Source organism: Opisthorchis viverrini, assembly GCF_000715545.1.
Source record: "Opisthorchis viverrini unplaced genomic scaffold opera_v5_25, whole genome shotgun sequence".
In the NCBI taxonomy this organism is placed as follows: domain Eukaryota; kingdom Metazoa; phylum Platyhelminthes; class Trematoda; order Opisthorchiida; family Opisthorchiidae; genus Opisthorchis; species Opisthorchis viverrini.
In genome coordinates, this window is record NW_008751681.1 from 376,389 (window position 1) to 400,457 (window position 24,069).

Below are 24,069 nucleotides of genomic sequence, written 5' to 3' on the forward strand. Positions count from 1 at the left end.
TAAACTCATGCACTCAAAAGTTTTATTGCTTCAATGAGTCCGCCAGAGGACCTCCGGAATCTTGGCTCCAGTTCGGCCACACGATACAGCAAGAAATAATGTTTGGTATTGTCGACAGAGTAGGGGAAATTCTTGCAACACCTGGATTGTAAAGGGAGTTATAGGGCTCTCTAAGTTGATTGTTGCTTTCAATGGAGGCACATATATAGCGCGACGGAATGTCGATGACATGATTGTCCTTGCCAGGCCGGTAAATGACGTGATGCTTGTACCCACAGCTCCATCCTCCAGGGCGGTATTTGCCTCTTCTACTTTCCCCTTCTATCCAACATCGTGATTGAATGCCGATCGGTGGTCAGTGTGAAGGATCTTTCGAGCAGACAGTGCTGTTTCTCGATGAATTCAGAGATACCGTATGCCTACTCTACGGCAGAATGATCATTCTCGCTCGAAATGATTGTCCTCGAAAAAAAAACTCCACCGGTCAGCGGTTTTGGTCGAGGGATGCGGCTAGAGGGATATCGGAGGCGCCCGTTTCAACAACCAGAGGCTCGCCATAATATACTGTGATTGGCGCGTCTTTTTCTAATTCGTTCTTCGATTTTCGAAGGCTAACTGGACGTCGGCAGAGAGGGAATGCTTTATTGCGCTTGTTACTTTGTCAGAAAACTAAGGTATCAAATGAGCGTAATATGCAAACACGCCGATGATGCGTTGCATCGTTGTGTAAGTACGCGGAGGAGGTAACTAACGATCGGGTTCCATGCGTTCAGGGTCTGGCCTTATGACACTTATTATAACCTCATAATCCAGAGGCTGGATAACCTTTGAAGCAGTAAGGGTTTTGTTATCGTTTAACGTGATTCCATACTTCATCGTAGCTTTTAAGTACGGTTAGAGGCCAACATCGTGTTCTTCTTGGGTGTCGTCACAGTCACATTTTTTATGCGGGCATACTTACAGCCTTTCAGACTTGATGTTATTGTTATTACTTTGCTGAAAACACGCTATGCCGTTTATATTACAGAAGGGTATGCGACGAAATTGAAACAGAGCACCACGTGCTTCAAATGCTGTAAAAGATTTGTCGGATGCATAGGTGAGGAGCTGATGGTAAGCAGATAAGTGGTCTAATGTACTGTAGTTGTGCGAAATTTCCTCAATCATTTTGTCCAAGCGTGCAGAGGGTAAGCGTCCGGATATGCGAACGGGGGGATAGTTTGGTTGTAGTCAAAACTATTCGGCGTTCGTCATTTTACGGAGAGCAGCCGTCACAAATAACAGAACATCACGTCGTCTGGACGGATGTCACGTGCAGGCAACGGACCAAACGGAGGCATGTCCTGATTGGTCAGAGTGTCAGCCAATCTGGATCGAGCATCTTCAGCTCGCCCCCTAATGGACGTTCTAGCCTGACCTGCGGAATATTCTGTGATTACCCTATAAATAAAGTTTTCATAATTCCCCTTCGTCTCCATTAAGGGCTGGCTGAAACTACCGTGCCTTTCTGTATACCACAGTGGGCGGAGCAATAACCCAGGTGACCGACAAAAGTTGCACGACCGTTCAACAAGTCACAGCAACTGGCGACAACACGAGCCCACGTTGTCAATGCCGGCAGAGCAAATTCAAGTAATTTTACAGCAGCAACGGAAGCAGTGTGAAGAAGCTCAAACGAGACTTGTTGAATCTGGTGCGCAGTAAGTCGGTGAATGCATGCTGCTCCCAGCTCGATTACTTAATTCAATTTGGATGCTGAAGCTGGGCGAACTTACAAAATTTGGCTCGAGAAATATGAGGACATGCGTCAAACCGACTTTGTTCAGTTTAGTGATGCATGGGGAGTTCCAGTGTTGTTGCGGGAACTCGGAACAACTGAACATGATCGGTTCATGTGTTTCACACTCCCCAAACTCCCTCATGACCTTGGCTTCGCAGGTACCTTCAAGATCCTCGCCCAACCATTCGGTGAGCGAAGTTCCTTGTTCACTATTCCATATCAGTGTCTCGAGATAACCAAAAGGGTTACTGAAGCTTTCGTCACTAATGGTTAACAGAAAATGCGAGCGCTCTCAGCTCCATGACCGAGGATCAATTCAAGTGTCTCATCCTCGTGACTGGTCTTCAGTCGCCACCTGATCCAGATATTTGGACCCGGCTGCTACGTCGAATTGAACAGGATCCAGATTTGACGCTTCAGAGACCGAATGCCAGCATCTTATCAATCTCAAGGCTAATGCTGCAATGGTTGGACATTCCAACTTCTCTCAGCCTAATATGGTATGAAAGGTAACTTTCAAAAGGAAATCAAGTTCTAATTGAACTCCAAAAAACCGCTCGCACATTGTTGGTTTTGTGAAAAATGACATTTTTCACGCCGGTGTCGCCACCGGAACCGCAGGTGCAGTAAGTGCATTCGAAAGGGTCACATATAAGAATGCTTCATAGACAAATGCAGGAACTCGCGCCAACACCGACCCTACAAAAGAACGCATGCTAGAGCCATGGCCGCTATTTTCAGGATGAAATCCCCCGGCTGGCATAAATTCGCCACAGTATGTGTCAATGACCACCGGTTACCCTCCAACTTGATATGGGTTCTGATCTCACTATGATTTCAGAACGAACCTGGGGTGTAATTGGAAGGCCACCAGTGGAACCCACATTGCACCGTTCGTAATACATCTGGTGGAAGCCTCAAGCTAACCGGAAAGCTGAACTGTTCCGTAACATTCAAGGGAATTCGACTCAATGGTACTTGCTGCCTCACGAACTATACAGGCGTTGATCTCTGGGGCCTGGATTTGGGTAATGAGCTTCAACTCTTAGATCAACCCTTCAATGCTGTTTGTGACGAAACAGTTGCAGATGGCAGCAATACGTTCACGAGAATACCACATCCTGACGATTTTGTGGTCGCTAGTGTTACAATCAAACAAGAGACCAGAGGGAGTGTACTCGGTGCAGCGACTATTCAGCTCTTGGCGCCCGGCACCGGTAGCCCTCTCACATCAGTCCATTTTGATTAATCCTGCCAGAAAGCTGAAACGTTTTACTCGTTGTCCGAACTCTTCAGTTTACGGTCCCAGGTTTATGCGGATCGTCCCACTGCTATCTGGAAAGTCAAGAAAAGGGGATGGTAAAAGGAACGCCGCAACAGTCACACAGAGGCCAGTAACTGATTCGAGAATATGGGAAGGGCTTTCTACGGTGGGTGTAGGGTCGAATATGTCAAACAGGAGGCACAAGTAAGATCACCATCACCACAACAGTTATTGACGCTCTTAGTAAGCAAAACCTGCACTCTCCAAAGAGACGTTGCGGGCTCGATGATGCCTTCTTAAAATAAGCGACCAAATTCGACGCGAGTGAATTTTTCATTATGCGGATGATATCTTAATTTGGTGGCAACAGGCGTGCAATCTGGAAATATGTTGGCGAGAAATGATGGTGATTCACCGTCACCATCATCATTATCATCACCACCATAATCAGTCATCGTCGTCATTGACATTACATCAGTGTTCAATATCGATGCTTCACTGCCGTACAATCATGATTTATTTGAAAGCCTTATTGCAAAGAAAAGGACAAAGATGGATGCGCAGGGGTTTAGTGCTAGCTTAACACAATCATTCCAGGGTGCCTACACCTCCAGACATTCACTCAGGCAATCTGGATAGGAACTGACAACAAGAACGCCACTGACATCGGTTGGCAACCATATCTTGTAGTGTCTCCAACCAGGCGCAGTGGAGATCATGCTGTAGCATCATGTAGCACCGACATGCAACAAAACAGCCCGCACTGTAGCTTGATACACGTCCCTTGAGACTCAGGGGTGTGCCGATTCGACGCCACAGGTGTTTCAAATTAGCAAACACGACCCAGGCCTTGCAGATTCGTGCGTTCGCCTCATCTGTCACACTACAATCAGAACTAATACAACTTCCGAGATACGTAAAGCGGTCCACAACTTCCAGTATCTCTCTTTAGCTTGTACCTGGCGTGTTCAGTGACTGAATGACCTTACACTTTGCGGGCGAAAAGTTGATCTCTGGGGCCTGGATTTGGGTAATGAGCTTCAACTCTTAGATCAACCCTTCAATGCTGTTTGTGACGAAACAGTTGCAGATGGCAGCAATACGTTCACGAGAATACCACATCCTGACGATTTTGTGGTCGCTAGTGTTACAATCAAACAAGAGACCAGAGGGAGTGTACTCGGTGCAGCGACTATTCAGCTCTTGGCGCCCGGCACCGGTAGCCCTCTCACATCAGTCCATTTTGATTAATCCTGCCAGAAAGCTGAAACGTTTTACTCGTTGTCCGAACTCTTCAGTTTACGGTCCCAGGTTTATGCGGATCGTCCCACTGCTATCTGGAAAGTCAAGAAAAGGGGATGGTAAAAGGAACGCCGCAACAGTCACACAGAGGCCAGTAACTGATTCGAGAATATGGGAAGGGCTTTCTACGGTGGGTGTAGGGTCGAATATGTCAAACAGGAGGCACAAGTAAGATCACCATCACCACAACAGTTATTGACGCTCTTAGTAAGCAAAACCTGCACTCTCCAAAGAGACGTTGCGGGCTCGATGATGCCTTCTTAAAATAAGCGACCAAATTCGACGCGAGTGAATTCTTCATTATGCGGATGATATCTTAATTTGGTGGCAACAGGCGTGCAATCTGGAAATATGTTGGCGAGAAATGATGGTGATTCACCGTCACCATCATCATTATCATCACCACCATAATCAGTCATCGTCGTCATTGACATTACATCAGTGTTCAATATCGATGCTTCACTGCCGTACAATCATGATTTATTTGAAAGCCTTATTGCAAAGAAAAGGACAAAGATGGATGCGCAGGGGTTTACTGCTAGCTTAACACAATCATTCCAGGGTGCCTACACCTCCAGACATTCACTCAGGCAATCTGGATAGGAACTGACAACAAGAACGCCACTGACATCGGTTGGCAACCATATCTTGTAGTGTCTCCAACCAGGCGCAGTGGAGATCATGCTGTAGCATCATGTAGCACCGACATGCAACAAAACAGCCCGCACTGTAGCTTGATACACGTCCCTTGAGATTCAGGGGTGTGCCGATTCGACGCCACAGGTGTTTCAAATTAGCAAACACGACCCAGGCCTTGCAGATTCGTGCGTTCGCCTCATCTGTCACACTACAATCAGAACTAATACAACTTCCGAGATACGTAAAGCGGTCCACAACTTCCAGTATCTCTCTTTAGCTTGTACCTGGCGTGTTCAGTGACTGAATGACCTTACACTTTGCGGGCGAAAAGTGCATACCAAAGGACAGGATGACTTTTGTCAGTTCACCCAAAAACACCTGCGGCTTCTCTTCACATATGAGAACGTTGTCTGCATATTCCAGTTGACAAGGTTTTCGTCACAGGCTATTTGAACACCAGAGTTTCGAAGACATTCCAGCTTTCGTCTCATGATTTCATCTGCCGTTAGGCCGCAGATAGTGAACGCATCACGATCCTCGCCGGAGGAAATTTCTATCTTGTCGTGTAAGCCTAGGAAATTTTGCCTGATTAGAGGTTTGGCACTACAAAGAGCTTCAGTTCATTGTACGATGCCTCTGTGTCGGACAGAAACACAAGACAGGATAGTGATGTAAACGCTATTGTGACGACTGAGAACGTTGGGTGAATTTTCCAATTATGTAGTTTCACGACGGTGGGACTAAAGGATCTCCAAGAACTTCCTGTATCGATCAGAACACGGAGAGCGATGCCATCGACTTCGATATTTGTGATGGCGCTTGCTAGACAGGTAGGTGCTGCTGCAACGAATAACGATGATAAAGTGGGCTTCATCCTGCACTTTGTATAGAACTTGGTGGCATTTTTTAGCGGTACACGGCGTAAGTTACCGCTTTATCACACGTATTACAAACACCTTCTCTAGCGGGGCACTTTGAGTGAGGGTGTCTATTATAACCACAGAAGTAACATGTTTGAACGGATTTTACAGAAGCAGTGGTCGGATCGGCGCGTGGTTCGGGATTCTCTAAAATGAGCGAAATCATAGAGCAGGATATAGATTCATTACTAACATACGATTGTGACTGTTTGCGAGCCAACTCGAGGGATCTAGAAAGTTGATTTGCTTAGTCCAGAGTAAGTTCGCTGTGTTAGAAGTTTTTTCGCGTATGGAGGAGAACGCCAGGTGGCACCATGCATGCGTTCCTATTGATCTTCACTTGCAGATACTGATTTAAACTCAGTCTTTGGCTAACGATTTCAGTTTTCGTATGAACTGATTAATATCCTGTCCGTTCTCCTGCTTGTAGGTCTGCAGCAGGTAGCGTGCATATGACATTTTTCGGGCAGACATAATTTTCGTAACGTGTCGATCGCAGATTCATAGCCGGTGTAGTCAAGAATGTGATCGTATACCAGCGGATCAAAAAAGTTTCAAGCTTGTCGGTTTTAGAAGATTCAGCAGTTTTCATATAAGTGTCAAAGACAGGAAACCAGTGATTCCAGCGTTTTGCTGCATCTGCGTAGTTTGGGTCAGCGTCGGATAATCGAGGTTGTTGCTACGGCTCCGTTGTATTCTTGGACAGGCAAATTGAGATGTTTAGACTGCATCCGAGAACGAGTTGGATGATTGTGTGAGGATAAACAACGTTCTACTTGTCTAAGAATCGAGCCGAGGTGGCATTTTCAACGTTAACGTAGATGGCATGTTAGAACTGTGCACCCAGTTACACAAATTCGCTGAGTTTTGAAGCGGTGAACTCTAGTTGTGGGAATATGAATGCTTTCCAAACCGAATGAAAATCCCTGCTGGGGAAAAACGCAGGAACATTTACGTGGACGCTGTCTGTACTTCATGAGTTGGTGAACCCAACGACTCCCCACTAGTGGGCCATTATCGGTGACGGCAACACCGGTGTTGACAGTGGTGCTTCACTACCGTATAAACAAAAATTTCATTCACTCCTACCTAAATCCATGCCGCCGTTTTGCGACTGGGAAAGGTGAGCTTGGAAGTTACATTCCGTCTATCAGTTTACGCCACGTTCCGAAGAACCTACCTAACATATTCTCTCGCAGTCCAGTTAGGAGTATGGGTGGATTTTCCCGGTGCTTACAGGATCTTCCGTCAGAGGAGAATGAAACAAACAGTAGAGGGACCAGGGACCAGCTTTTTGTGTTGGTAAAGTTGGTGTTTAGAGGCCGAATTCGTTACAGATAGTGTGGACCTCTTTTGTAAACAAAACATGTACTTGTGTCTTCTGGAAACTTGTCGACCTGATGATGTTTTGGATGAGCGTCATTAATGTCTAACACTCTAGAATTCCTCCACCCGAAACGCAGTGGACTGGTTGAGGTATCATATTCGTGGACAGTTGTCTGGTGCTCGGCGATTGTGAGCCGCAAGACATGGTTTGCAATTGTGAAAATAGGGGTTTCAGGTGGTCTGTAAAGTCCGTTCAGTATTGTATGTTATCTCTGGCCTTTCTTCTTTCAGAACCTGTCGTGATTGGAAAGTCAATCTACCTCAGTTTCCAGTTTCGGTCAACATTCGCATCATGCCGGGTGATTCACAACTTGTCATACACGTCAAGTTCAACGGACAACCGCTGGTTGTTGACTCACTTGGACCTGAGCACACTCTAGGTGACTTAAAGCAGGCTCTATTCCAACGAACACGTGTCCTTGCGGAGACTCAGAAGCTATTGGGCTTACGGGCCTGCAACAGTTAGTTCAGTTATGATCTTCATTCATCTGGTGTCAGATGCGCCCGTGGACGATTCTACCATGCTATCTCAACTTGTGCTCAAACCCTCGACCAAAATTATGCTCATTGGTTCTACTCAGGAGGCCATTGTTAGTCCATCTAAAATTAGTTAAAATAACTCATACCCGTAGGAGGATGTGAATCGGATTGTCGACACTCCCACGGACGTTTTAGACGACTTTGAGATCCGGGACGAAGATATTCAGCTTTGCGACCTGTGAGTTGTTTACATTCCCCTGTTACTTGAGGCCACAGTCCAGAAAATCTAGAGAAGGTGGCGCGTCGTTCCAAGTCGTACAAGCCAAGAAAGTTGTGTGAACCACGAATAGGGAAGCATCTGCTGGTATTGGATGTTGACTACACAATTTTTGGTGAGTTTTAGCTCAAAGGTTTCACTCATTCGTACGGTGTCTTACCGCTCACAAAAAAATCGTTCAACTGTAGCGCCCTTTCGGTGCCTAGCTACCATGCCACCCGAAGGATGCACGAGGGCTGGGATACTGTCAGGTTGCCCGAGCATAGGGGAAGTCGAGAGGCAGAGGTCGGGTTTGAACCACGGGCCTTCCGGTCGGTAAATTCGCGCTCTAACCACTTGAGCCATCTCGTCCCGCTCACTAACGGATTCCTACCGACATTGGAGGTAGTTCTGAAGGAAAAATGACTTCCATCGTTGGTTTTACCTAGTAGGGGAAAATGGTACGAGGACTAATGGTATTGAATTTGCCGATACTGCCCAGTTTAGATTGGTGGTGATAGAACATTTGCGAGGTATGTAGCTTTTTAGTTGTCTGAAGTCCTGTTACCGACAGTCCAGCCTATACGACTTACATCTAGAGGCTTGTCATGTAGGTTACGTCGTTCGGTGTCCCGATAGCCAAACCAAATGTCTTGTGGATGCATTCATCAATTCTAAACCGTATGTGTGCTTTGCGTAGGGTCTATGATTGTTTTGAACCCTGGATGTAACCCCAGACCGGCACTCCGTTTCTTAAGTTCCCCTACTCCAACCAGCACGTGCCAAACTCGTAGCTTGGACAGGAATCGGAGTCATGATGCACGGTTGACTGAATAACATCATTTACTTACGTTATTGAGAGTTGCATTATTGATGGGTTGTTGAGTCACTATATCAACAAAAAGCTAACAGCATACTAACGTGAGCAGAGTGAATGCTGGTCATTCCTGGACGCTATCATTTTGTCTTGGGAATTAACCGCTCAGTTCCAACTTGTGCGGTGGAAATTTTCTTGAAAGCTGACTGAACTAAACTTCTAATGGCACTGAAATTGCAGGCTACATATTTTGAGGAAGCTTCCCAAACATATCCTACCGGTTGGTCTAACCTTCTATATCAGGTCGACCAAGCTACGATTCTCGGGAGGCAATTCCACAAGATCATTCACTGTAGGATATATACGACCAGTGAATGTGCCTATTGATTATTCTGATAAAATCACATCTTCATGCAACTCACGTTCATCATTTCCGAGTTTGAAGATCTTGCCAACTTCACGTCGGTCTCTTCGTCTCAGTAGTCTGGATTTTTCATTTTTCATGTGACCACCATTAACTGTTAAAACCCGCAAACTTTGAAGCAACTCCATATACCAAACGTACAAATTCTTTTAAAGCCTCAGTAATACCGCAATCATCGCCAAAAATACAGCCCACCGCTTCAAATCTGTCTACTTTGTTCATGCAAATTGCCTCTATGCCTGTCAGTATCGCATGCTGAAACAAATTTGACCTGTATTCAATGTTAAAACGGCGTCTGCCGCAATGACGTATAATCGTATAGCAATATCAGTACCTTCTTCTCAAACCCGGAAGCCTATTTCCTCCCCGTCTCTATCGACGTATCGGTAAAAATCGCAACAGAAACATTCCCACCTAAGTGCGTACATGCATACGAACTTGAGATAGCTCAGTGGTTAGGGTGCATACTTGGTGACCAGACGGTCCGTCGTTCGAACCCAACTGGTATTTCGACTTATCCTGAGCAACCTAACAGCATCTTAGCGCTCGCGCTCCCTTCAGCTGGCATGGCAGCTGGCCACCGAAATGGTGTTACAGGTGAATTATGTCGTTGTCCACTCGTTAGTAGAGATGTTTGTTTTGCCCCCTCCAAGAATATCACCGCTGTTCCTGTTGTTTGCGTCGCAAATTCGCAATTATGAACTTTTACTGAATTATTCCAGTCATATTATGTTACTGCTATGTCTTACCTGTTTTCTCAGATTTGTTTTGGTGGAAACCATCAAATACTTTGTTCTTGGCCCTATTCCATATATCATCATGATCAACTGTAAAGCCGCGTACATGTACAGTGCTTGAAGCTAACACACGTTCACCGATGATCTGGTTAGATAGGGCCGAATATGTACGCTTTGGATTTAGTAACTTTTTCAATTGCTGTGTGGATTCAGGAGTGGCTATATGTTTTTCCTTGGGGTGGTCGGGATTGTTAGCTATGCATTGAAGGAAACAGCTTGGATGCATACGCAACACTGAGTTCGCGAATGGCCATTCTATGCATTTCTCGAACCATTGATCTGTCCCATCTTGGGGTCCCCATCCATGGAGACAGCAACGGCCAGCGCTACTGTTTTTGCTGGTAATTGCTTTCCCAATTCACTGCCCAGTCATAGTTTGACTGCCCCTCCACACGGTTGTGCCAAAAGGGTTTTTCTAAGAATTCGTATGACTGGCATATGGAGCACATAAGTGAGGCAGTGCAATGTGTGGAGTGTGATCAGTTAGTCTGTCGTGAGCGAGTTATTTCTTTAAAAAAACGGCGTAGTTCACCAGACTCAGGCAACGTCCTGAAGACATCGGTTTTCACACACCCAAAGTGTCTTAACGTCCTCAGCTTGTAACAACCAGACTTCTGACCCATATAACAATATGGAGCACACCGCAGCATTATAAACTCGGGGCTTAACCGATAACCTATCGTCATTCCTACGCCACAAGAGATGCAAGGTCATAGGAGCTGCTCTGACATTTCCTATTTGGATGGGAATGTTGTCCCCAATTATATCACCGCTGGATGTAGTGAACTCAGGCGAGAGCTTCCCTTCTACCTTCGCAGCACCACGAGAGTTGGCGTACAGCCCATTAAGGAGAGCTAGTAATCTATGGGGACACCTCTGGTCCATAAACACTGTGATGGTGTCCGACTATTCAGTCAGTCTCGAAAGACGACCATTGTTAGTTACCGGAAGTGGTACCACTGTTCCAGAATCTGCCCGAGGATGAATGTGCGATCGACGAACTCTTTTACAGGATTTACCCCGGCTTAGTTTTGACGGATCTGCCTCTCCCTGCGTTCAGTCAACCTTCGAGACTTTGAGACCGAGCACCTTTGGAACTATTCGGAGATTGTCGCGCCGCGTATATCATGCTACATATGTCGCGGAGCTGTCTGCACAGCAAGTATCTTTTTAGTTAGCCATATGCTGAGAGCTAATCATCCTAAGCAGTTAGACCATGAACTAATAGTGAAGCAGAAATAATGTAATCCAAAATTAAGTCCGTTTCTGACAACTATCTTCCCTAATCAGGTCCTGTGATATAAGATTTGAGTGGCTATAAGCTATAGTCTAGTCAGGTCTATAAAGTCCCTGAATCAGTGATGCTGCCTTGAATACGTAGCTAACATAAATATGGCATAAAAACCTCCGACGTGTGCATCCGGAACCTAGAATGCGGAAGTGGTGTTTTCATTTCGATCATCTCCGTCTCTGATCATCTGTTCAGCCGCGTTGGAAACTGAGTCGAACTTGTGAATAAATACGCCACTTCCCTGAATTTGTCTTCCCCATGTTCTTCAAGTTCAGCCTTGCTGACACGACAGTTTGCATTTCCAATTTTCCGCTTTTTGGTTCTCTCGATTCAATCTAGATCACTTGACACCAGCTGAGAACGCCCGCCAGTTGGCGCGACCGTATTTGTTCGAGTTCCTAAAACGAGCTTACGTGCACTATGATATTGCCATTTGGTCCGCCACCAGTATGACCTGGATCCTGGCCAAACTCGGGCAGCTGGGGATAATTCCTGCTAATGCTGCTAGCATTCTCCGAAATCAAACCACTGATGTATCCGCAACTTCCCAGATACCCGCGCCAGATACCTTGCAGTTGTCGAATGATTCACAACAAGCACCATTTCGCATTTCGTTGCTACTAGATGCGACTGACATGATCAGCGTTCACTTCTCTTCTCATGGAGTTAAGGAGGTCAGTAAGTTAAGATATTCTTTACTAGTCTCTCAGGTTGTCATTTAACTTTATACCCCCAGTTCCGTGCTTCCCAGTTTCCCAAACAAGTTTTACTTTCTCTGTGGCTCTTGAGTTTTGAGCTCCGTGCGAAACGGAGCCTAAACAAACTCGGAAGTTCAGCGGAACAGTTCTCAACTCAATTGTCTGATCTGATAGCGAAACCGACCACCCTTGATACTTTGTTGGAAAGGAGTATTTTGCAGGAGCATTGTCCGAAGTTGTAGCTGGAATAGCACAGTACTTCTCTCGGTACCGGAGCCATGACTTCACAAGACCACTTGATGCTTCATTGGTTATTGGAACCAGTCCCCGAATGTATGCGTCTTCTGCCTCAGTTGATATGCCTGCACCGACTTAATGGATCTGCGTTTTCCGTCATGGAGAGACTAGACCTTACAGTTGTGTAGCGATTTGTGTACCTCGACGACGCATTGAGCTATACTGGGGGTGTCCGCGTGACACTCACAGAGTCTCTTACTAGGTTGATCCAGTGGTAGAGGTCTGACGAACACAGTCTCCTGGCCCTCCAGGTTGGTGGTTGGAACATGTGTGGCGGCGTGTTCCGTAAAAATGGTAATGTACTGGCATTTTCAGCCCAACACCGCTGCCTTGGGATTGGGCTTTTGAGCCGAAGACTTCAGTTAAGGACCCTAATCGTCGTCCTGTCTAGATGTGGGCGCCCAGGCAGTATCCCAACCTTCTTACAACTACGACATTTACAGATAACATTACTCTCATGCCATATTGGTCGTTGCTTGATGCCATCAGCCGGGTCGCCTTACTCGCTACATACATCAGGGCGGGTAACCGAAAACATGCTACTTCTGACGCTTCCCTTACACTTTCACGTTTTCCATCTCAAACCATCCTTCACCCAAATTAGAATACCTTCTCCGCAGGTCCCAGATCTAGGACTGACGGTTCTTCTCGCCTTGTATCACACTCAGCTTCAGCTTCTGCACGTCCGAGCTCAGTCACAAGCCTAAACACTTCGAGGTCTATTTTCCTACCCCGAAAGCCTTAGCCACCTTCAATGTTCGTACACTGAGGCAAGCAGGTCAAAAACCGGCTCTTGCTCTTACGCTGGATTCCCTCTGCATTGATGTATATTGTCTATCAGAAACAAGGAGGCTCTACGCAAGTACTGTGGTTGAACTGACTGCCCCCTCGCTCTCTTCCAGGTTCCGACTGCGCACCTCTGGTGATGCAGAGGCAGTTGTAGCTGGATGTGGTGGGCTGGGTATTGTATTGAGCGAACGAGCGGAAGCGTCTCTACTCGATTGGATACCCGTCGATGGTCACCTCTGTGCGGTTCGTTTGGCAACATCTGTGAGAGAATCTAAGGGAATTGAGGTTCATCGCACCTTGGTTATTGTCTGCTTACACCCCAACTGACTGTAGCTCGGAATCTGCCAAGGACAGTCTCTATGACGGCCTAGGTGCCCTTTTACAGCAGGGTAAAAGCTCAGATATCGTTGTGGTTGCTGGTGATATGAACTTCCAGGTAGGTAGGCTAAGCAATGCTGAGGCCCGATCGGGTGTTCATATTGGACGACGGGGATCGCTTACTTCCGACGTGTGCCGACCACAGACTGTTCCTTTGCAGTACGAATTTCCGGAACAGCAGAAATCGCCTGACAACGTGGTGCCCACCAAAAAACCAGCACCGAATCCAAATAAGCCACGTCTCCGTCAGTTATCGGTGGCGAGGGTCGATCACCGCCTGGCGCTCCTTCTGAAACACCAGCGTGGACTTCGACCATGCACTTTTACGCTGCTGCTTTTCATTGCGTTTTTCAGTTGCACGCAGAACGCGAACACCTCGCTTAACCATTGAGAAGCTAGTGGACCCAGATGTCAAAAGAAACTGTCAGAACCAAATGCCTCAAATGCCTCTCGGGCGGTACGGCCACTGGGAAAAGATATCCAAAGTGCTACTCATAGCCAGAGCGTCTGTTTGCGGTACAATCCAACCGACCTCATCCACACATTGCATCTCTGGTAGGACCGTGTTTTTGCTCAAGACCCGGCGACAGATTCCCCCTGACCGCCACCACCCGACGCCATGTGAAACTGAGTCTCTGCGCAGACCGAGAAGTTTGGTCGACACGAAAGGCCGAAGAAATGGAAGATGTAAAGAATGCTGGAAACGTCTGCAAGTTGTTCCACTTGATTCGTTCGACTGGTCCTCGGAAACCTCTCGTCAGCGAAATAACCAGAGACCAAAATGGCTCCCTGATATGCAGCAAGGTAGAAGTTTGGACCGCTGGGCATAGCACTTCTGACAGCAATTCAGCTGGCCACATGCTATTCCAATCCAGAATCCTGGCCTTCAACAGTAAGGTGAATCGTGAATGTGGAGCCGCCTTCAGTCTCAGAGATGTCTGAGTGTATTTCTCGACTGAAGTGTCCTCGTGCTGCTGAATCTGATTACCCTCCACTTGCTCTTTTCAAAGATGGCAGTGGACTTCTCAGACAGTGCCTGTCTAGGCTATTTGGGTCTATCTGGGAGAAGGAGACCGTCCCAGACAACTGGAGTGAATCGACAGTAGTGCCCATTTTCAAAAAGAGTACTCGCAGTGAATGTAGTAACCACAGTGGTGTTAGTTGGATTCCTGTTGTGACAAGGCTTCTGGCGTCGTCTTACGGTGGCGCGCGAACCCTTGACCCGTGAGAATGAAGGGGGATTTCGACCGAGTAGAGGCTACGTTGGCTACATCCTCACACTCCATCAGGTGTTAGAGCAACGCCATATATACAGACAACCCACAATCTTGGCATTCCTTGTCTTTAAGAGTGCGTTCGATTCTGTCGTCCGGTCAGTGTTGTTTATTACACTCGTTCAGCGCTTACACCCCAACTGACTGTAGCTCGGAATCTGCCAAGGACAGTCTCTATGACGGCCTAGGTGCCCTTTTACAGCAGGGTAAAAGCTCAGATATCGTTGTGGTTGCTGGTGATATGAACTTCCAGGTAGGTAGGCTAAGCAATGCTGAGGCCCGATCGGGTGTTCATATTGGACGACGGGGATCGCTTACTTCCGACGTGTGCCGACCACAGACTGTTCCTTTGCAGTACGAATTTCCGGAACAGCAGAAATCGCCTGACAACGTGGTGCCCACCAAAAAACCAGCACCGAATCCAAATAAGCCACGTCTCCGTCAGTTATCGGTGGCGAGGGTCGATCACCGCCTGGCGCTCCTTCTGAAACACCAGCGTGGACTTCGACCATGCACTTTTACGCTGCTGCTTTTCATTGCGTTTTTCAGTTGCACGCAGAACGCGAACACCTCGCTTAACCATTGAGAAGCTAGTGGACCCAGATGTCAAAAGAAACTGTCAGAACCAAATGCCTCAAATGCCTCTCGGGCGGTACGGCCACTGGGAAAAGATATCCAAAGTGCTACTCATAGCCAGAGCGTCTGTTTGCGGTACAATCCAACCGACCTCATCCACACATTGCATCTCTGGTAGGACCGTGTTTTTGCTCAAGACCCGGCGACAGATTCCCCCTGACCGCCACCACCCGACGCCATGTGAAACTGAGTCTCTGCGCAGACCGAGAAGTTTGGTCGACACGAAAGGCCGAAGAAATGGAAGATGTAAAGAATGCTGGAAACGTCTGCAAGTTGTTCCACTTGATTCGTTCGACTGGTCCTCGGAAACCTCTCGTCAGCGAAATAACCAGAGACCAAAATGGCTCCCTGATATGCAGCAAGGTAGAAGTTTGGACCGCTGGGCATAGCACTTCTGACAGCAATTCAGCTGGCCACATGCTATTCCAATCCAGAATCCTGGCCTTCAACAGTAAGGTGAATCGTGAATGTGGAGCCGCCTTCAGTCTCAGAGATGTCTGAGTGTATTTCTCGACTGAAGTGTCCTCGTGCTGCTGAATCTGATTACCCTCCACTTGCTCTTTTCAAAGATGGCAGTGGACTTCTCAGACAGTGCCTGTCTAGGCTATTTGGGTCTATCTGGGAGAAGGAGACCGTCCCAGACAACTGGAGTGAATCGACAGTAGTGCCCATTTTCAAAAAGAGTACTCGCAGTGAATGTAGTAACCACAGTGGTGTTAGTTGGATTCCTGTTGTGACAAGGCTTCTGGCGTCGTCTTACGGTGGCGCGCGAACCCTTGACCCGTGAGAATGAAGGGGGATTTCGACCGAGTAGAGGCTACGTTGGCTACATCCTCACACTCCATCAGGTGTTAGAGCAACGCCATATATACAGACAACCCACCCACTTGGCATTCCTTGTCTTTAAGAGTGCGTTCGATTCTGTCATCCGGTCAGTGTTGTTTATTACACTCGTTCATCAAGGCGTGCCCCAGAAGTTGTAAACATAATCCGATCCCTACATTCGCATACTTCGGAGCGGGTGAGAGTATGGCGAGCTCTCCAAAACTTCCCTACAAAAAGTGGCTTCCGACAAGGATGTCCGCTCTCTCCCGTCTTTTTTCAACTTCGTCATTGATAAAATAATGAGGCGAATACTGGACGGTCTTCGAAACTTCGATGTTCAAATTGTTGCCTTGTCGATCTGGAGTACGCAGATGAATTCGCCCTCATCTCTGAAGACCGAAGCGAAGCAAAACCCTGTTGAATAGAATGACCACCATCATACCATATTTTGGCATGTGACTTTCATCTTCAAAGTGCAGTCATCTTTCGGAACACAGTCTACGAACATACCGTTGCAATTCAAGGAGAATCACTGGAGATTGTGGGAAGGTTTACATACCTCGGTAGTTGTATTAGCTCTGACGGAAGTGTGTCTGATGAAGTCAGTGTAAGAATCTCAAAGGCTCGAATCACGTTTTCTAATTTGCGTCACTTGTGCTATCTCACTAGATCTTAAGGGTCGTGTGTACCAGGCTACAGTGAGGACTGTGTTGGTGTATGGGTGCAAGGCATGGCTTCTGCGGACAGGTGGTGAGGATTCTTCAGGTTTTCGACCACCGATGCTTCAGAAGCTTGGCCGGTTTTGGATGGCTTCAACGTGTTAGGAACGAGGTGATTAGAAAACGGGTATTTGGTTGTGCTGCGGGTACCTCAATCCGGGAAAACATTCAGCACCACCGACTACGATGGCTCAGGCATGTGCTTCGCGTGCCGAAATACCATCTACCGTGACGGGTGTTGTTCTCCGTGCTTCCTTCAGTATGGCGCAAACCGCGAGATGAACAGCGCATGACTTGGCAGAAAGGCGTAAAAGAGATTGCGAAGAGCGGGTGATGCTGGTGTTATACACCTTCCAGGATGGGGACCCCGTGACCCCGTGACCCCGCCTGTGCTTGGCTGGAGACGTTGCAAGAAATGAGGGCTAATCAATATCAGTGGCGTTCGTGCTGTGTGTTTCTTTCCAGGTTGTGATTGAGCGATTCGAGGTGTAGGCACCTCAGATTGCTTGACATAGGCCAGCACTAGTTTCCCTCCCTCGCCCACTCTTTGTCTCTTCTTTTCACCATAGGGCTTTTAATATAATTGCATACATGTACTTAGACGAACTTTATGGTTGTACGGCAGTGAATCATCATCGTCAGCACCGATGTTGCCGTCTTTGATGATAATGATCTGCGTTTTGATTTATTCGCACGGCACGTCGCACGTTTGACTATCTGGTCGCAACAGGTGGTGTTGAAACTTGAAACTTGAAACTTGAATCCAACATTTGTGATGAATTGGTGTCCTGGACAGCATAGCTGACGAGCACTATTCAGCTGGGTTTGATTCGATCACATTTTATCCATGTAACAAACATTCTTTCATACCGTACTCGCCGTCGTTTGGAAGCTTCTTGTTTGCTTCCTCAACGGGATGTTTCATCATTAGAGATCAATAAGAACCATGTATACTTTCTCCTCCGAGGTGCTGAAATGCCATTTTTACAGGGCTTTCGACAAATTTCGTTGAGATGGAATGGGATCTCCACTTTCGTTGGAACTGAGTGCCCCAAATTTTTTTAACACTTCAATGTGACTCCCACGTATAAGCGCAACGTTCCGAACCCCTATAATGATCCTCATCTGCCGCCAATCAAGTCACTGGGAAATAATGGTTTTCACCTGGCTAAACATGAATGACAACCATTCAGCATGATAAGTTATCACGAAGCGGAAACCGTAGATTGTTGGAAATTTGAGAACTGATGGATTTTCGAGGACTGCTTTATCCCGACGGTCAGTTTCATTACCTCAAGTGGGTGAAGTAACTGAAGTATTCTAATAGATGGAGCTGTGTGGCCAAATTACCGACTTGGGAAGTCAAATTCAATCTAAAAAGGCACACTATTGTGGCGAGTGTGCTTATGGCATGAACTCTGAAGTGATAGTATCGTAGGACTTCCATTATGGTTTATCCTTTTGAGGATTAGATCAGCCACGCACTATCTTTCCGGTTCCGTAGAGCTTGCTCACTCTAGAGAAGATTATAGTGGAGTAAATTACGTATCTCTTAAGTTGTTTCAGTGATTGTTTTTGGTCGGAACACGGTTTCTTCGAGAAAGCATATGATATACCGAGAACGCCTGGTGCTGAAAAGACTGTTTCAATCCGTCGTACAAGAATACACAACTGGGTGAGATGGCTCAAGTGGTTAGAGCGCGAATTTACTGACCGGAAGGTCCGTGGTTCGAACCCGAACTCTGCCTCTCGACTTCCCCTCTTTAGGCTTGGGCAACCTGGCGGTATCCAAGCCCTCGTCCTTCCTTCGGGTGGCCTGGCAGCTAGGCACCGAAAGGGTGCTACAACTGAACGTTTTTTTAACTGCCAAGTGTGACACTGTGTGCACTGCTTTCACGGACTGGTTGCACTCAATGTTTATTGACGGCCTCTTGGGGCTTCAACACTCGCCTCTTCTGTATTTCCATTACATTTTTACAAGTAGATAATCCTAAATGTTTTTCTCATGATAGCTTAGCAAAACGCGAATCGGGAGTCGTTACTGACGTTTCGTATGAACGTTCCCTTGTAAGAATGCTTGTGGTATTTATGTTTTTGCGTCTGTTATTGCATCTTGCAGGTAAAACCGCTGGCAGTTATATGGAAGAATCACCCCCAGTGGGGACCGCACAACACCATCATGTTTGACGATGTGCGGCGTAATTTTATCATGAATCCACAGAGTGGGCTCCGAGTGAGTGTCTCCCCCCAAGTCAGCGTTTGTAGTTTTAAATTTGGCCCACTGAAAAGGCCCGCTCTCTATTTGTTGTGTCTGTTTAGTCTCGGGTCAGTCACCGTGTGTCGCATTATTAGTTGCGGGACGGGTACAATTGTCTAATTTCGTTTGAATTTAGCCGTATCATCTTGCTCACGAGTGCTACCTCGTGGATGTATCATTTATCCATCCAAGTTACTTCGTATGATGCTCGTATTTACTTTAAAATTGCAGTTATCCCACAATCTGTAATGAAAATCTGTACTTCTTTTTCATTGGAAAACGAGTTGAAGTTTACGACATACACTCATTTGCATACCAATTTGGTTTTGACGGGAGGTTCACCTGGAACCCAGCTGAATCTCTCGTTTATGAGGTTCCTAAGCAACTGAATGCGCTGCACCAGGCCACCTCAAGTTTCAGTTGTTACGCTATCCGAAATATCGCGATACATTGTATAGACGTACTACGTTGCTCATAATGTTGTTAAAAACTCTTCGACAGCCCACAACCGGTTTCGCCCTTTTGGGGGCTCATCAATTAGGTACAGTCTCCGAGTTTCTGTCAACCTTGGGTTCTACTTGAACCCAAATGTTTTGTCACCATTTACCACCAGTTCGCCGGACGTTCTGGTGATATATCGTTTCTCGGGAACTAAGTCAGGAAAAAGGTTTGCTTTTGGGGATTTTCATTCTAGTGAACAAAATCAGTGGGTTTTTGTGAGTGTACAAATGGCATTCCTGGACGCCATTTCGAACTCTGTCTTGGTTGTTCGACTTCGCTCGACCGTGACTGGTTCAGCTCCTTATTGGCTCCTTGGTTGCCTGCGTCAGACGGCCGTTGTTTCTCTTCGGTGCTCCGGCTGTTTATCTGGATTGCTGACTAAGACAAATGAACTTGACTTGGACTTTGTTGACTGTGAAACATCGCAACAATTGGTCGATAGGCCTTGAACCGAATTCGGGCCGTTTTTGACAGGATTTTGTCTCCCAACGTGTTGCTGTCACCAAAGTATCCGTTTGACCTCCTACCCCCACAGTACGCTTCTCCGTTATTTGTAAAACGTTCCCGGAAGACACTCCTGAATGACAGTCGCAACTAACCGTTATTGAAGAGTTACGCTATAAATTAATCGCCCCAATGAGGGACCATTGTTCAGGACACAAGAAGCGATAACTTCCAATCTTCTGAAGGATTTCATGTCCCCGACGAGCCAACCCAACCTCCCTGTATGGTTCACGATTTTGTCCCCCAAAAGCGCTTTTATCCCCGAAGAACTAAATGTTCCGTGGGGAACTACGACATGAAACATACATCGTTTTAGGACTATATGGCAGAATTGAATTGTGTAGATTTTATACGCGAGCCAGCGCATCGATAGTTAAGAAACTGCCCAAAGTTTCGTAAAACTGGCTGGACAAATCTAAATGCAAATCCGTGCAAGGTGCAAGAAAAATCAATCTGGTGAAAAGATCTCACAGCATCCAATTTGACTATAGCAGTCTCGCTCTTGCTGTTCCATGTCTTGGCCTGTTCTCCGCAAGATTTCCATGCTAGGTCATCTATAATACACGTCTCAATCACACTAACCTTGTAAGCTATATTTTCTGCCGTAGCGATTCTGGTATGCCTGCATACGTACCACTTGATCCCCCCAAGGCTACTGTCAGCTAACACGGTACGAATGTCCCGGTGATTTGAAGACAATACGGGCGAATAAAGTACCACTTGAATGTATACTCTACACCCACCTCATTTCTGTCATTATATGTCCAAACTCTGCTTAGACTACAAGAATGGAATGAGCAAAGTTCGTGCTTCGAAATGTTCACACCGTGACCTTGGAATCTTCAAAAAACAAGCTTATTGTCGGATATGAGCTATTTTTGAATGTGAATTTCATTTATACTGTGAAACACTGCAGCCCTTTGTCGCCAAACATGGTCAATATCAGCCTGTGGCACTGGTTGAGATGAATTAATTCCGAATGTAGATGGGGATTCCGACGGTGGCGTTATAAAATAGTGCAAAACAGGTAAAAAGACTTGCTAGTTGCCGTTCAGGCCGCCAAAAGTCCCAAACCGTTAGGTTTATTGAAAAATCTGAAAACTATATTAGAACTCAGGGGTATGTAATATTAGTTGCACCGTATTTATAACGAGAAACTCATCCGAGATTATGGAGAATTGTCTTCGGAAAATTATTTCAACAAGCTCTCACAGGTTTTGCGCAAGACATATTTGGGCCCATCACCCCAAAACGTCCGCTACTCAAAAGATCCCAGGACGTTCCTCCACCGCGGAGAGATGACGATCTTAGTGTCACACATCACATATTGTTAGATAACATCCACATAAGAATAAAACTGGTGATTCAGCTAAGACAATCGACTATTCACCAGCAGACAGCTCTGAATGTCAGCATTAGTCTGGTCGGATTTCCATCAGCGACAGTTCCATTTCCAAATGTATGTAACGGCCCCTAAACTGCTTCTCATGTGGGGTTAAACAACTCACATTTTGGAGACTACGTCCCATCTCACGTGACGAAACCCTTAGGCACCCACTTATCAGCTTCACGAGAGAATTCTGGGATAGTTCGTGCACTGCACATTGTGCATAAGAGCATCAAAAGATATGTATTTTTTGTAACCCATTTCCGTATCTTACTTGCGTCACACTAGATTCGACCCTATCGGGATGCCCATGTCAACCGTACTAAAGACCGTGAGCTCCGAGGCCTCGCACTCTATTTGGAATTGATCGCAGCACGCGAAAAAGACTTTACTCTATTACACCATAATCGATGGGAGAAATACGTCTCCAAGTACAAACGCACTATAAATCGAAATCCAGCAACTGAGAATCTTCCTTCGGAATCCGGTCGGCACGTGTCCGAAGACTCCACCTCGTTATCTTTCATGCAAGGTGTCCAAATGGGCACGGAGTCGACGGATACTGCCGATTCCACTGATGCAGAAATGCCGAATACCCTAACAACCCCAGAGGTCCAGTCTTCTGACATATCCAAACCTGAATTACCTTGAAAGAGTGACTTGTCTGCTCAGCCATTTGCTTTCTATTTAAAACGTATTTTTATGTTATCTTAATAAAATTACTGAGAAATCCTTTGAGTTCACTTACTGCTCTCGCGTTCTTTTGCGTTTCCCAGGGGTTGTTTTCCTGCGGTTTCGTCAGAATGATGAGCTCTCCAGTAACAAAGAGTGGAAGTTGATCGGATCGATTGAGTCGACACCATCCTTTTCATACACGGAAATCTCACCTTTTTTCTAAACTTGAAGGCAGCGGACATGGGGTCTCATTGATATACTTGGATTCACGTTCCGATTTGCAAGATAAAAAGCAGCAACCACCAGTTCGAGTGTGAATTACTGATGAATACCACATATTCGAAATACCGACCCCTATGTGGAGTCTGTTATTTCATGTTCGCACGCCAGACCACGACCGATGTTCACTCACTCGCCCTTAAATGCTTTAGCTCACTAGTCGAATGCTAGCTATACCCTCGACAAAATTACAAGGTCACCGTTACTTCGTTTCTGGTGGATAGAGTGCAACGACTTTCGATCAGCCGGTAAATTGTTTTGGAATTTACAGAAGTGTGCATCGGGGAAACCGACAAAAGGTTAAAAACCGTCTTAGAACGACCTACTTCGAACTACTTCGATCGAAGGAATTACAGTGGATGTAATAAGGTCATTTCATCTTCAAATCTCTGCCAATCGCTTCGCGGCGGTTTAGTTGAGTTTGTGGCATGCACTTTGGCTGGTCGTTCTTCAGTCCCTTTTGAAGTCAGGTGCCCTGTTTTTGACCGATATATACCGGGCTTCGTAGCGTACCTCAGGTCGAGATCAGGAATTTGCTTTAACTAGTCCAGTAACTCCATATGCCAGAGACCGATTCATGGTGTTGCGTGGCAACAGTGCCCAGCGTCTGGGTTCATCCGTACGGAACTTGGCTACAGATCAGTATTGCTAATTCGCTGACCACAAGAGTGATCTGTTTCTAAATTGAACTGAGGGTGCATGAGGCCGACCAAAATGGTGCTTCGATCAAGCGTAGTTATTAGACTCGGTCAAGTGGCTGGAAGAGGTTGGATAATTCTGGCTTGGGAGGACGCTCGGAGGTATTGTACTCGTGCAGAAGTTGGTTTCAGTGTGGGTAGCTTGGTTCAGAATGTCAAATTGTAGGATGAGCAAATTTGAAATACTGATTGACACCCTAGGTTCTCTTGTGTGCATTCCCACCCAAATCGTTGTTCTTACGCATTTCAGCGAGTGGACAAGACAATGGGATGCTGCGATAAAAAAGCTTGGTAATGCGTGCCTGTTTCTCGCCGAACTAACTGTCTCTCACTCGTGTTAAGTCATTGGACTGACGAGTTACAGTACTTGTCTCAAGCCTTAGGAAACCAGATCGCTTAGTGTATGAGTCTGCAGCTCGAGTACCGAGGAGGTCGCTGGTCAAAATGCCATGCAAGCGTACTAGGTGTCATAAATTGTTTATTGCTAATCTGGAAGGTCAATGATGGGAATGCACTTTACAACTCAATAGGGTAGTACCCTGGAGGAATCCTATGCTTCGTGTTTGTTTTCTACTGATCGACTTGGAGTTAGATCCGGAGTGGTTTCCTCGCGAGTTGTGACATGAGCCGCGAGATGCATGAATCATTCATTTTGCCTGGAAAGTGACGATTAATTGCTGACCAACTTGAACAAGGGCGTAAGATGGTGTTCAGTGCACAACAGGTTAAAGTGAACTGGCCAAGGAGGATCGTCTTGGTTGCTTGCTTAGTATGTATAGGTATCGTTTCAGAAGGG

At 46.4% G+C, this 24,069-nt stretch overlaps 1 protein-coding gene across 1 annotated transcript; it reads left to right on the forward strand.

Annotated features, from left to right (window-relative positions):
• Nucleotides 1–2,080: 2,080 nt before the first annotated feature.
• On the forward strand, nucleotides 2,081–22,344 carry T265_02133 (hypothetical protein; the record flags this gene model as incomplete). Its single annotated transcript, XM_009166307.1, has 11 exons — nucleotides 2,081–2,289; nucleotides 7,523–7,752; nucleotides 7,790–7,881; nucleotides 7,924–8,009; nucleotides 8,048–8,163; nucleotides 11,696–12,030; nucleotides 14,017–14,415; nucleotides 14,808–14,890; nucleotides 14,943–15,045; nucleotides 15,486–15,884; nucleotides 21,910–22,344. 11 exons carry the CDS (start codon nucleotides 2,081–2,083, stop codon nucleotides 22,270–22,272), a joined length of 2,415 nt encoding a protein of 804 aa, XP_009164571.1.
• Between the last annotated feature and the right edge of the window lie 1,725 nt (nucleotides 22,345–24,069).